The following is a 14868-nucleotide window of genomic DNA, read 5'->3' on the forward strand; positions in this document are numbered from 1 at the left end:
CACAGCAGGGGACGGAGGAGAACCACAGAGATGGGGGGGACTCAGCACTGGCCAGGTGCTTGGTTGAAATCCTTGTCTTTCCTGACTAGGACAAAGTACATGCTGTTTTCTGCTTCCTCACTGGGGAGACTGAGGCAGGAGGACCTAGCCAAGGCTACAACGTGAACTCCAGACCAGCCTGAACCCCACAGTGAGGCCCTGTCTCAAAAAGACCCCCAAAAAAGTCACTTAAGAGTCTGCCAATGCTTTGCTTGATGTTTTGAAGAGACCAAAAGGAAGAGAACTAGAGAGTCAGGGAGAGAGAGAAAGAGAGAGAGAGAGAACATGAAACACTAGGAGGCAGAGATCGGAGATTCACAAGTGCAACTCCAGCCTGGGCAACTTTGACACAAAATAGACAATTAAAAAGGCTGAGGATGCAGCTCAGTGCAAGGGCCTCACAAGGGTAAAGCAGTTTAGCATGATGGGTACGAAATTAGACCCAGACACCTAGTTGGCTCGCTTGCTTATTAACTGCGAGAACTTACACAGACCATTTATGTGAAGATGTAGCCTTTTCACGTGTTAAACAGGAACATTAGGGTCACCTCATAAAGACCCAAGGAATCTAGGTACATTAAAGCTACAAAAACAGGAAGTGGAAGCCAAGAAAAGGCCACAAACTGTAGATGATCAGCTCTCTCCTAGACCTCATGTCACATGGCTTCAGGGTTTGGTAGGGAAGAGTGTGCTAGGGTCAAAGCATCTCCCACTATATGCTTAAGGCCCTGAAAAGGCAAACTGTCCAAATGAGAGCTAAATTTTAGGACAAAGTGAGACTAGGCTGTTACGTGCTCTTCCTGTGTAAAGCTGGGGGTTAATTTCACTTAAAGACAGTGATTGCCTTGCAAGTTCCTTAAACTTTTCAGTTATGCCTTTTAAATCACAAGAAAACTCAAAAGTAGATATTGGTATTTTTATTTTTCTGAATTAACTAAATTTCTAAAAGATTATCTGACTCGCCTAGGCTCGTGAGGCTATACAATGGCAGTGCCCAAAGGGAATCAGTTTTTTTCTTAAAGTATAAATTGCTGCATCTTTAGTTTTACTTTGCAGTTTCACTCATAGTTAAGTATAGTAGGAAAATAGACAAGAGGCAATTCCAGCACTAAATAGTTAGTGAGTTTTAAATTGAGAGCTATTCTGAGCAGGGTGATGTAATGTCACACAGCCCTGCTCTGTCCCACTAGTGATGTAAAATACACCTTTCCAACATACCCCCATTGTATGTGCTGCCCACCTTTCCAACGTATCCCCATTGTATGTGCTGCCCACCTGGCACTCATTTAGTAGCCATCTTGGTTTTCAGATTGGCGTCATGGTCTTGTGCTGTTGTGTTCACATTATTCTAGTTTACTTAAGTAGTAGCCCCAAAATGCAAGCAGAGTGATGCTGGCAATTCAGATGTGCCAAACAGAGCTTTGAAGAGTTTTCCTTAAAAGATGAAAGTTCTCGATGAGAACAAACACAAAAATCTTCTTTTTTTTTTTTTATTTAAGAGGAAAAAGAGAAAAACACAAAACAAACCAAAGCGGTGTAAGGGTACACGTAATACAGAACTACAAAAAAAAACAAAACAAACAAACAAACAAAAACATAACAGTAAGAAATCACCTGTTAGTATATTACATATTATCATCTTGAAAATAGTTCCTCAAATCACAGTATCAAAGAATACAAGGTGGACATTCAAACAGGTAGACTGCAAACAGCTGTGTTCAATGATCCAAAAACATTGATACAGTCAGCTATTTAACACCCCTAAACACACTTGCTGTTATATCCGTTAGAGCTCATTTTCTTTTTTTTTTTTTTTCCCTCTCTTTTTTACAACAAAATTCACGCACTTTGGATTTCATTACTCCTTAGTGCTTATTACTTTTTTGGGGGGGGGGGAAGAATACAGTCAAATATGGCAAAACAAAGCTGTCAGTCAATACCAAGGATAGACATAGCACATGATGTAGAACAGAGTACAAGTTTATCAACAATGGTTATCAACGTTGTCCCTTGTTTCCTTAAAAAGAATTGTCTATCTCATTAGATATTATAAAGTTGGACAAAACAGTAGAGAACAAGACCAATAAAACTTAGGCATTGTAAACATTACAGGACTTCCAAAGAAGACAATAGTCAAACCAGAATGGGTATCTTAGTGAATCTTATTGTCTTCAAAGTAGTTGCCTATGTCTTCAAACTTGATACTACCATATAGAATGGAACAGAGTCTAATCAGTCAAAACAAGATCGTGGGAGTACTACAGGACTTCAAAACAAGTTAATAGGAAATCAAAAAGAGTTACTATTTATATATCCTAATTTTTTGAATTTTTTCTTTAATTGAGACAAACATAAGAAATGACTAAATAATTTTTTTAAAACAATAAGGGGGAGATTGAGATAAATCAGGACATAACAATATAACAATAGAGGTCACAGCATGACTGTTTCAACAACCTAGTACTTCACCACCATATAACCTGACTTAAAAGTAGTTACCATACAGACACAAAAATCTTGTGCTGACATTATGACAGCCATTGCTGATATCCTGTCATTTTGTTGTGAAGTCCAGTAATGCTTTTATTCTTTGTTTTGATTGGTTTTAATCTGTTTTGCATTAATTAATTTCAATAAATGTGAAGGTATGGACAGTTATTTTGAAGAGAACAAGAGACATTATGATAGCCTGTTGATTTTCCTGCTGTCTGGTTTTGAAGTACTGTAATGCTTTCGTTCTTTTTGTTTTGATTGGTTTTATGCTATTTTGTCTTGTTTGAATTCATTGTATGTGAAGATATGGATAACTATCTCGAAGAACACAGGAGACATGATGGTAGCCATTTGATTTCCTGTTGTCTTGTTTTGAAATCCTGTGTTGCTTGTGTTGTTTTGTTCTGATCTGCTTTGTTCTGTTTTGTTTTATTCTCTTTAAAATAAAAAAAATTCTTAAAAAATCTCATGCTGAGATTGCTAATATCTATTGTTTGTTATTGTTGTCAATCTCTTAACATGCCTAGTTTATTAAAATTTACCATGAATATGTACATATAGTGATAAAACCATAGCATATATAGTGTGTCAGGCTGCCTGAGGGTTTTGAAAAGTTTAATTTAGTGACTACATTTCCTTAGAGGTAAAGTTGTATTACCTATTAAGTCAGTGATAAATAAAAACAACCTATCTTTCTCTGACAAGAGGGAACTACTATATTCCTAGTCTAAGGAGAGTCTAATTATCTTGGTGGCAAAGTCTTTCTAGCTATCATTTTGCATTATTCTCACCATTCCCCCTTTCCACTTTCCACATATCCAAGGTAACTAAATCAGCTGTGTTCAGAAGAAATATTTTCTGGTGTTCCTGCAGGCACAACACTGATGGCTGCAGAAATTTTACTCTATAAATTCAGCATGCCAAAGGATATAAACTGACTCTGTAGAATACAGTTAACTAGGTAAGTGTCATTATCTCAAACTATGCCCTTGCTTTTCTGATTTAACCCTAATAATAGTCCGTACTACCCATGGGAGGTTCAAAAATAAATTTATAATTCTTAATTTCTGAAAATGAGCATGAGATTCTTAAATAATGTTTTCACAGCAGTCAGGAAAAAATACATGCTTTTTAAAACTTAAGTTTATTGTTACATTTTAGGTGTTATAGCATTCATCATACAGAATTTGTACCTTTACATGATACATCTTGACTTTTTTTCCCCTTCTACCCTCCTTTAAACTCTCTCTTCCTACTTATTTACAAAACCTTTGTTTCCATTTTTTCCTGTTTTCTTGTTTGTTTTTCTTTTTCCTTCCTTTCTCCATCCCCCTCCCTGGTTCTTTTTCTCATTTGAACATCTTCCTATTTCACAATATCTACTATACATTTGGTCTTAAGGTACATTTTCAGTTTCTCACACCAGAGAAACCATGTAATTTTTTTGAAAGACAAAATGTTTTATTTTAAAACATTGGAAAAACATTAAAAGACAGATGTTCATTACATGATCAGTAATATTAAATATATGGAAACTGTAAATCTTCTAAATGTGGTAGGCACTTCCAGAGAGCTAAATAATGCAAATTATCCTACCTTCTCTAACACTTGCTGTGGTGAAAAATATGAAGACCTTATTAGCTATTCAAAGTCATCAACTTTGGGTTCAACTTAACTACAAAGTAAAAGTTTTGTTCAAGATGTTCCTGACACATGAAGAAGCTTCCAGATGGATTTCAGAAAAGTTAACCAAGGTGTCTTTTTTGCCTGTGGGTGCTTGAGTATTGTGTTGTTGGCTTATATTCACTACAGATACTGGTTTTAGGCCAGCCCAAGGGTCTTCAAGCATTGAAGGCTTGAAATAACTTTCCAACTCATTAGAGATTCTTTTTCTCACTTACACGTCCTGATCCAAATGGTGTAGCTGTCCTTGGAGAACCCTGGGGGAGGGTCTGCTGCTGCCCTGGATTGTTGCTGGGACCACGCAGATGACTGGAGTAGGAGCCAAGGTAGGCACCAGGGGACAGAGACCTGAGCCAGTCCCCCAAGAAGCTGCCACCATGTTGCGGAGGGTGGCTGCTTCCCTAGGGCCTAGCCAGAAAGTTCCTGCTACCCCAGCCTCCTACACCTGGAACATGTAAGGAGGAGTCAGGGGTTGAAAATTCAGTGGTTGCATGGCAGGAACCAAAGGTGAAGACTTCACTGTCACATTCTCCCACCAGAACTGTAACTACCATGTGATTTTTTTTTTAATCTTTTTTTTTTTTGTACTGGGGATTGAACTCACAACTGTGTGCTTGCAAGGCAGGCACTTACACTGCTGAGCTAAATCTCCAGCCCCTTCATGTGATATTTTTTTTTAAATCTTTTCACTCTTTTATAATTTTTATTTATTTATTTATTTTGTACCAGGGATCAAACTCATGATCATGCACTTGCCAAGCAGGTGCTTATGCTGCTGAGGTAAATCCCTGGCCAACCATTTGTGTGTGATTTATTTCACTTAACAGTATGGCATCAAGGTGCATCCATTTACCTAGAATTCTCTCAAGTTTGTCCTTACTTATGGCTGAGTAGTACTCCATTGTATAAAAAAATCACATTTTCTTTATCTGGTCATCAGTTGATGGGATTTGGGCTGTTAGATAATTTAGCTATTACAAACTGTGCCACTATAGACATGGGCATGCATATATCACTGTGATATGATGCTTTTAATTCTTTGGGAAGTTACCAAGAAGGGAAATGGCTGGGTCAAATGGAACCTCTAGTTTTAATTTTTTGAGGAAGTACCACCCTGATTTTCAAAGTATTTGTACCAGTGTGCATTCCTACCAACAGTGGAGAAGGGTTCCTTTTTCTCCACAGTCGCTCCAGCATTTGTTATTGGTTGATTTCTTGATGACAGCCATTCTTTCTGGGGGGAGGTAGACTCTCAGTGTTTTAATTTGTATGTCTCAAATGATTAATGATGTTGAGCAGCTTTTTCATATATTTATTTGCCATTTCTACTTCTTCATCTGAGAAGTATGTATTCATCTCAGATGCCCACTTTTTGATTGGGTCTTTAAATTTTCAGGATCTGATTTTTTTGAGTTCTTATATATTCTAGATGTTAGTCTTTTGTCTGAGTAACAACTGGAATAAATTTTTCCCATGTTGGGAATTGTCTCTTTACTCTGTTGGTAATTTCTTTTGCTGTGCAAAAGTTTTTTAATAAGATGAGATCCCAGTTGTTGATTCTATGTGTATTTCCTCTGTGTTAGGGTTTTGTTCAGAAAGTCTTTGCCTGCACCAATGTCTTCAAGAGTTCTACCTATTCTATTTTCTAAATCCAGACAACTTAATGTTTGTTTTAATATTTAGATCTTTGATGCATTTTAATTTTAGTTTAGTGCAAAAGATATGAATCTACTTTTAATCTTTAGCATATGAAAAGTCAGTTTTTCCACACTATTTATTTATTTATTTATTTATTCATTGGTACTGGGAATTGAACTCAGGACCTTGCGCTTACCAGGCAGGTGCTGCACAGTTGATGTATATCATCGGCCCCCTATCACCTACTATAGAGGTTATCTTTCTTCCAGTGAAGGCATTTGACTCCTTTGTCAAAGATAAGGGGAGTGTGTCTAAAATTGTTTCCACATCTTGTGTTCTGTTCCATTGATCCTTTGATCTGTTTTTTGCTGGTACCCATGCAGTTTTTACCACAGTAGCTCCATAGTACAATTTCAAGTCAGGGACTATGATGTCCCTTCCCTTGCTTTTGTTGCCCAGAATTGCCTTTACTATTCTATGTCTCTTCTGGTTCCAAATAAATTTTAGGATTGTTTTCTTTAATTCTGTGAGATATGCTGTTGGAGTTTTGATCAGAATTGCATTGAATCTGTATAACAATTTTGGAAGTATGGTCATTTTCACTGTGTTGGTTCTTCCTGCCCAAAAGCAAGGGATATCTTTTCATTTTCTAATATCTTCTTCAATCTCCTTTTTCAGAGTACTGTTTTCAATGTGAAGTCTTTTATTTTTTCATTAGATCAATTCCTAGGTATTTCATTTTTTGAGATGCTATTGTAAAAGATGTTGTTTCTTTAATTTCTATCTCATTGAGTTTGTTATTTGCGTACAGGATTTTTGAGTGTTGACTTTGTTTTCAGTTATGCTATTAAATTTGGTTATTATATCTAGAAATCTTTCAATGGAGTTTTTGGGGTCTTCTATGTAGAATAATGTGTCATCTGCAAATAATGGTAATTTAACTTCTTCCTTTCTTATCCTTAGTCCTTTCATTTCTTTCTCTTGTCCAACTTCTCTGGCTAATGTTTCCAGAATATTGAATAATAGTAGTGATAGTGAACATCTTTGTCTTGCTCCTGACTTTAGAGGGAAAGCTTTCAGTTTTTGTCCATATAGTATGATGTTGACTGTTGGTTTGTCATAGATGGCTTTTATCAGATTGAGACAAAGACCTTCTATTCCAATGTTCTGGAAGGTTTTTTTTTTTTTTTTTTTTTTTTGTCATGAATGGGTTTTGGGCTTTGTCAAATGCTTTTTTGTATCTGTTGAAATGATCATATAGTTTTTGTCTTTAGCTCTGTTGATATGGTGTATTATATTTATTGATGTACATTTGTTGAATCACCTTGCTTCCCTGGGATGAGTCATACTTAGTCTGGTATATAATCTTCTTGATGGTTTGCTGCATTCTGCCTGCCAGTATCTTATTGAGATTCGTCATCCATGTTCATTAGGGAGACTGACCTGTAGTTCTCTTGTTTGGATCCTTCTCTGGTTTAGGTATCATGGTATTGCTTGCTTCCAGGAATAAATTTGGGAGTATTACTTCCCTTTCATTTTCATTAACGAATTTGAGAAGTACTGGCATTAAGCCTTCTCTAAATTTTTTGTACAATTCAGCAATGAATTTGTTAGGGTCTGGGCTTCTCTTTGTTGGTAAGTTTATAATTATGTCTTCAATTTCACTGATTAATACTGGTTTATTTAGAATTTTTATATCTTCTTAATTCATCTTTGATAATTTAAATTATATAGGAATTTAACCATTTCTTCTGTGTTTCCATCTTATTATGAATACAGGCTGTTGAACTAGATATTGATGATCTTCTAGATATCTGGGGGATCTGTTGCGATTTCATCCTTTTCATTCCTAATTGCATGAATTTGAGTCTTTACCTTTTTTTTGACAAGGTTGACTAAGGGTTTGTGAATTTTATTTAATCTTTCAAGGAATCAACTTTTCTTTTTGTCTTTTTGAGACAGGGTCTCTCAGTGCAGTTCAGGCTGGCCTTGAGCTCACTTTGTAGCCCAGGCGGGTCTTGAATTTGCAATGATCCTCCTTGCCTCAGCCTCCCAAGGGCTGGGATTACAGGCGTGAGCCACCACGCCTGGCTAAGAACCAACTTTTGATTTGTTGATTCTTTATATTGTTTTGTTAGTCTCTATCAAATTAATTTCTTGTCTGATTCATATCATCTTCTCCCTTGTTCAAGGTTTGGGTTTGACTTGCTCTTCTTTTTTCTTTTCTTTCTTTCTTTTTTTTTTTTTTTTTTGGTACAGGGGATCGAACTCACCACCTTGTGCTTGCCAGGCAGTCGCTTATACCGGTAGCTAAATCCCCGGCGCTCTTCTTTTTTCCTAGAAGCTTGAGGCTCAATACTAGGTTGTTTGAGTTTGTTCTGTTTTCCTGAAATGATCATTCATCACTGTAAATTTCCCTCATAGGACTGCTTTCATTGCATCTCATAAGTTTTAGTATGTTATATTGTTATTATCGTTTAATTGTAGAAACTGTCTAATTTCTTCTTTAATTTCATCTGTGACCCATTGGTTGTTCAAGAAAGTGCTATTTAATTTCCCTGTGTTTGTGAAGTTCTTCTGGCTTCCTTTGCCATTGGTTCCCAATTTCATTGCACTACAGTCTGGTAATATGCATGAGATAATTTAAATTCTTTTGCATTTATTTAAACATGCTCTATAATCTAGTAGTGGTCTATTTTGGAGAATGTTCCATGTGCAGCCGAGAAGACTGTATATTCTGAGTGTGAGGTGGAACACTGTAGGTGTCTACTAAGTCCATTTGTTCAAAAGTTTGGTTCAGTTCTAATATTTCATTGTTAATGTTTTTTGATCTAGTTGATCAACAAAGCATATTATAAAGAAAAGTGGATATAGTTTGCTATTGTGCGATGTAAGGTAATATTGCTGAAATAGAATTAAAATTGTATCGTAACAAGCAGTCAGGTTTTCACAGTGCAGAGTGGAAAGCTGGGTCAAATATCAGCATAATGCAGATAATTACTTATGAGCATGGTGGGCCGCTGTTGCTTGAATAATCATTTTCACTTGTGTGAAGTTTTCCAGAATAATTTTATAATTTTTATGTCTATTTAGCTACTTAGGCAGTATGTGATAAGCACATAATATGTGCCCGATTAGGCTAGGTACTGTGGATGTAAAAAACGTACAGTAAATCCCAACTCACAGAATTCCATTCTGGGAGGTGTTCAGACATAGGAGTCACTGGTAAGTTTGATAAAGTAAGTCTCGTTCACCTTTGACACAATATACACTATAAAGCATAGAAAAACCAAACACAAATACTATAAATAAACTAGTTTTAATCTTGAATGTCACAATGCAGCACAACAGCTGGCATCCAGGGGACTGCACGAGAGAGCTGACAAGAAGCACTAACTGGAGGGGGTGCGGGACCTTTACCACCTTTTCACCTCGGTCAAGCCCCTCCATTATTCCCATGGTTGTCGCTTTGCACATCGAACGGTCCCTGCCACGTCACCACTGCTTTTCCTCTTGCTTCGGACATCCTGGGCTCTCGTGCGAGCAGTTTCCGGAACTCGCTGGCATCTGCCAATGTTCATAATTTGAGATCCATTCATATTGGAATCTTTACAAGTTTGGGGCTTATTGTGTATTAGATTAGGCCAAGCATACATTAAATATTTTTAATGTTACTGATATTAAATATTTATATTAGTGATATTAATTTTAATAATAAATATTATTTTAATTATTCAGACTTAGAGAAACAGTATTATTTTAAATATACTATACAAATTCAGGGAGGTAGACATTAACTTGGTTTTGGGACTGGAGAATAGGCATGGCAGATCTAGCTGGGGAAGGAGCTGTCAATCACAAGCTCTTGGAACCCATTCAGAACAGGTCCCACGGGACTTCTCGCGAGAACTCAAGTTTTAAACAGGACAGGGTAGACCTGACTTCAGCCTGAAGTGTAGAATCCCAGGACCGCCTTTCAGGACCCGCACGTGGAAGTCTCCAGGGTTTCCTGGGGCATTTGAACAGTATAAAAGGTCAGAGAGGACAAGGACACCAAGCTTTTCTGAAAAGTTAAATTTAGAGACTGTATTACCTTAGGTATATAGTCGTATTACCTATTAAATCAATGATACATTTTTAAAAAGTTAAAAAATTGAGAGCTGTAATCCCCACACTCTGGGAGTCTGAGATGGACGCTACAGTTAGAAATAATGGAGATAAGGATGTCACTCCTTTGCATCCATTTAATTTTTTTGTTTTTATTTATTTATTTTGGTACTGGGGGTCGAACTCATGACCTCACACTTGCCAGACAGGCTGAGCTAAACCCCCAGCAATCCATTTAATTTTAAACAGCGCCCTGGGGACATTCTCCTTGCTTGGTCTTATGATACAGAAACTCACAACAAAAAATAAGTAAACCTGATACTCTAGGCAAAAGCGCACTACAAGGATCTTCAAGCTTGACCTATAGTTACCTTCACTCCACTCCAGCTTTCCTAAGGGATCACGAATAACACTGCATCTCATGCATGTAATTAAGAACAGAGTGAATTCTGGGACAATGGTATGTGTTGACTCAGCACCTGTCAGTCATCCCTGTCAATCACAGGTAGCGATTCAGGGCTGAGGTACACATCCTTTAAATCCTGAAAGCTCCATCCATCCCAGGGGCAGCCGCTGCTGCATGCTGTACTCCGTGTGTGCAGTGCTTCTCCTTTCCTGTCACCCGGCACCACTTTTCAGTTTGTGCGGTATCTTTCGCAGGTACAACCTTGCCCTGAGCACAGCTTCTGTGATCTTTGACAAATGTGGATGCTTGGCACATACCACTGGGTGTGCACTTGCGATGCTTTGCTTGTACACAAGAACCTGGGATGAATTCACCATGCGATAACTGGAGGATAGAGAGTTCAAGCTCAGCCTGGCTAATTAGCAAGGCCCATCTCAAAATAAAAAATAATAAAAGGGCTAGGGTTGTAGTTTAGTGCAAAGGCCCTGGCTTCAATCCCTAGTACTATATAGACAGAAAGACAGACTGACAGAAACAAAGAGAACTGGAAAGAGTTGCAGAGGAATCTGTTAAGTTCTTAAAAATATTGTAACTAGTTTTTATGCATGAATGTTTATATAAGGATTCCATTTTATAAACATGTACTGCCAATGTTTTTACTGAATCAAAAAATGCAAATGAAAATCTGTATTATTTGCAACAAATCTGCTAAATCTAGGTCTTTTTAAATAAATTATTGTGGGTCAGGCATGGTGGCACATGCCTGCACCCCTAGCACTGAGGAAGCTGAGGCAGGAGGATCACTGCGAGTTTAAAGCCAGCCTAAACTGCATAGTGAAACGTGTCTCAAAAAAACCAAAAAATAAAATACAATATTGATAAGACTAACTTGTGCATCGATTTTAAAGACATAATTTTAAGCAGGCACGGTGGCATGTGCCTATAGTACCACTTACTCAGAAGGCTGAAGCAGGAGGCTCACTTGGGCCAGCAGTTTGAGATGGCCTGGACAATATACCAAGATGTTGTCTTAAAATAAATAGGAAAGAAAATTGTCCTAGCTGTTGTAAATATATATTGGTGACTACAGAAGTTCATATCCTCGAGCATTTCGTTTTATTTTTTGTGTTTTTGAGACAAGGATCTCACTGTGTAAGCCCTGGCTGTTATCTCAGGATCTTGCCTAAACCTCTGAAGTGCTGGCCTTGCTTCCAAGCCTGCACCCAGGCCCAGTTGAGCGCTTACAGTTGGGTAGAAGCAGTCATTGCAATTGACAGTGAAGAGCTCTGTGAATACCAGGCCAGCAAGGAAGAGGAGGAGAGGGCCAAGATTCAAGGAGGAGATGACCTTGTCCGCGACAATCATGGAAGGACAAATGTGCCTGTGGGAGGGGGACTGTGGAGACAGGTAGAGAGAGGAAAGGCATTGGGGGACTGAAAGGGCATCGGGAAGGAAACAAGCCACCAGAGCTGGGGTTTCCTGTGCTCATTCCCAAGCTTTCCATTTACCTGCATGGAGAGAGTCTCTAAAAACAAGTAACTAGGACATACTGACATGTTAATGATTAGTTTTCCATATTTTGGGACGTTAAAAATTTACACACTTGTATTCACTTTGTGTAAATGTTTTTTTAGCAAAGAGCCCCTTTGCGATGATTCAATTGTTTATATTCTTTCAAATAAAATGCAGATCCCAGCACTACATGAGTATTTTCCACAGAAAACTTTCTTAATGCCAAATATAGACAATTTGCTTCAAGATGTACTGATTATTGAACTACAATTAAAATGGCTTTAATAAAATAAATACTAAACTTTGTATTTTAAAATCCTGGTAGTATTTATGGTTAACAGTTTATAAGTTGCTTTTCTATAACATCAAGTCAGTACTGTCATCGAAGTTTAAAAATATCGAAGCACATCATTAGGCCTTTTATTCAAAAGAATAAAAAGGAAAACACGAGAATAGTGAGCTTCTCTACAAAATAATAAAAAACTTCATGTCGTGCGACAGCTGCAAAGTTTGTGGAAAGCGGGATTTAAAAAAAGCCTCGCACTAGAATTCAGGCGGTCACACCAGATTTCACCACGAGGAGCACACGAACGTGTGTGACACTGAGCACAACGTGGGCCCTATGGCCAGGAGAACCTATTTTGTATCAGAAAGTGCAGCCTTGGCGACGCGCAACAGCGCCCATGTCGCACACCGTCTCATACACCGACGCTGCCCCGCAAGAGTCCAGAGTCCAGGCCTGCGGCGCCCCAGCCCCGTCCTCGCCGGCCGTGCGGTCGCCGTTACAAGGCGTGGGCCAGGCGGGCGGCGGGCGGCGCGCGCGGCTGGGTCGCGCTCTAGGATGCGGTAACGTTTGCAGGCGACCTTCTCCTGTGCACCAGAGGGGAGGGAGGGAGGCGGGCGTGCGTGCGTGCGTGTGTGTGTGTGTGTGTGTGTGTGTGTCCTCACATCAATCACGACCACGCAAAGCCAGCGTCCCCTCCGCCGGGCTCCGACCTAGCTGCACTGGGAAGGGGAGGTCGGCGGCCGCACGGGGTCATGTCGCCCTGGAAAGTGCGCGCTCGCCAGTCCCCAGGATCTCGCGCGCCCCGCGCCGTCTCCCCGGCGACGCGCTCCGCGGCAAGATGGCGGAAGGTAGAGACAAGGAAGGTACGAGAAGGAGACCGGGTGGCCACCCTCGCCGCCCGCCGCGACCCCGTGGGAGGACAGGGCCGGGCCGCGCCACCCTCCGCGCCGCGCCGTCTCCGCCCGCGTCCTTGCCGCCGCCCCGCCCTCGGCGTCCCTGCGCCCAGGAGGCTGGGCCTGAGCTGCGCGCGGGCGGTGATGGAGGCGGCTAATGGCGCCCGCTGCGCTGCCGGGGCGCCCCCCGGCGCCGCCCCACAGCCTGTACCCGCGCTCGGTCGCGGGCCGGCGGTGGGTGCCGCGATCGGCCGCGTCCTGTGCCCCGCCCTAGGCCTCCCTGCGACGTCAGCGCCGCCATTTTGGTCCCTTGGCAGGGACACGGGGGAACGACTGAGATCGCTGGCCGCGGTTGTGGCTTTAACTGAACAGTGTTCAGGCAGCTTTAACAGAATATGTAGCAGCAGTACGAGAGGTGACTGCGGGGTGAAACTAGCCTGCAGTCGCCGGGGCCCCATAAATGAATGCGTTGCTCTCAAGACGTGAAAAATCGATTGTGCATATTTATTTTTCCTTAGACTTTCTTTTGTATTTTAAAAACAAAACCAAAAAGGGATAAAAATGATAGAGCTTGAAAACAAAATAATAGGAAACCAACACTAGTTAATATATTGCATATTATCGTAGCTGTTCAGATTATAAGATTTAGGCATGGAAAAATGATAAATCAGTGTCCATGTTTAATAGCAAGACTTTAGGTTATCTTTAATCAATTAGAGGATTTAAAACCTGCTGCTTAGGTACCATCCTTTTAGTTTCTCAGAAATAATTTGTGTCATAATTGGCAAAATCACTGCAAAGAAATAAATGTGCTCTCCTCTCCCAGGTAAACATGGTAGAAGTGAAAGTCATAATTTCACCTGTTTCCTTTCTGGACAGCTCTGAGCTCCCCTATCAACACACTGTCCTCAGCTGGGAAGACAGTGTAGTCAGGTTGACAATCAGTGTTTACACTACATGTTACTCACTAGGGTGATGACAGAGACTCAGAGGAAAAAACACGTGACCCTGCCAAAGATCTACCTACTGATACTGGAAAGGCTATGATCTTATATGGTCCAGTTTAACAGGCCAGTATTATTTTATGGTGTATCTTTCATTTCCTAAATGGCCTTTATAATTTTTATAGCGCTGCTTGAAGATTGAAAGTGCATTCTAAGAAAAGCAGTTACCTTTTTTTTGTTTTGGTCTTTTTGAGATGGTCTTGGTATGCAGTTCAGGCTGACCTTGAGCTCACTTTGTAGCCCAGGCTGGTCTCTAATTTGCAGTGTTTCTCCTGCCTCAGCCTGCTGAGTGCTGGGATTACAAACGTGCGCCACCATGCCCAGTTTCCAATATGTTTTTTAAAAGGTTAATTAAAGTACTTACCTGGAAAGCAGAATGATTTTTTTAATTAAATTTTTTTTCTTTCAAATTTCACACAGGATAAAAATTAAATTTTCATTTGTTTACAAAAATAGAATGAAAACCCATTGGAAGATAAACTGACTTTTTTTTTTTTTTTTTTTGTCTTTTTCCTTTTTATCGGTACCAGGGATCGAACTCACAACTGCCTGCTTGCAAGGCAGGTGCTTATGCCGCTGAGCTAAATCTCCAGCCCCAATAAACTGACTTTTTGAGAGTTGATAGGTCAGCATGAGAAACACACTGGAGTATACTGTAAGCTTTCACAATTCTCCTTTTTGAGAAACACTTTCCTTTTTTTTGTCTTTTTTATCGGTACCGGGGGTTGAACTCATGACCACACACTTGCAAGGCAGGCGCTTATGCTGTTGCCCAGCCCCTTGAGAAACAGATTTAAACCTTTCCTG

The 14868-nt window shown here is 39.8% G+C and overlaps 1 protein-coding gene and 1 long non-coding RNA gene across 3 annotated transcripts in view; both read left to right on the forward strand.

The window, feature by feature from the left end:
• The first annotated feature begins 3214 nt into the window (after positions 1–3214).
• Positions 3215–9592, forward strand: LOC134473203 (uncharacterized). Its single transcript, XR_010043330.1, has 3 exons — positions 3215–3493; positions 4457–4541; positions 9197–9592. It is a non-coding gene; the product is annotated as an uncharacterized LOC134473203 (long non-coding RNA).
• A 3164-nt stretch (positions 9593–12756) lies between these two features.
• The window catches only part of Efcab2 (EF-hand calcium binding domain 2), a 116283-nt gene continuing 114171 nt past the window's right edge, over positions 12757–14868 (forward strand). Inside the window, exon 1 of one of the 2 annotated variants that reach the window (XM_063236762.1) lies at positions 12757–13027. In XM_063236762.1, coding sequence (XP_063092832.1) covers positions 13003–13027 — 25 coding nt within the window. In that variant the 5' untranslated portion in view covers positions 12757–13002. The remainder of the gene's footprint in view (positions 13028–14868) is intronic. The other variant, XM_003474262.5, reaches the window with a different exon arrangement.

The sequence above is a fragment of the Cavia porcellus genome, unplaced genomic scaffold, assembly GCF_034190915.1.
Source record: "Cavia porcellus strain 051 isolate PalLab524CR breed Dunkin Hartley unplaced genomic scaffold, mCavPor4.1 scaffold_26, whole genome shotgun sequence".
In the NCBI taxonomy this organism is placed as follows: Eukaryota; Metazoa; Chordata; class Mammalia; order Rodentia; family Caviidae; genus Cavia; species Cavia porcellus.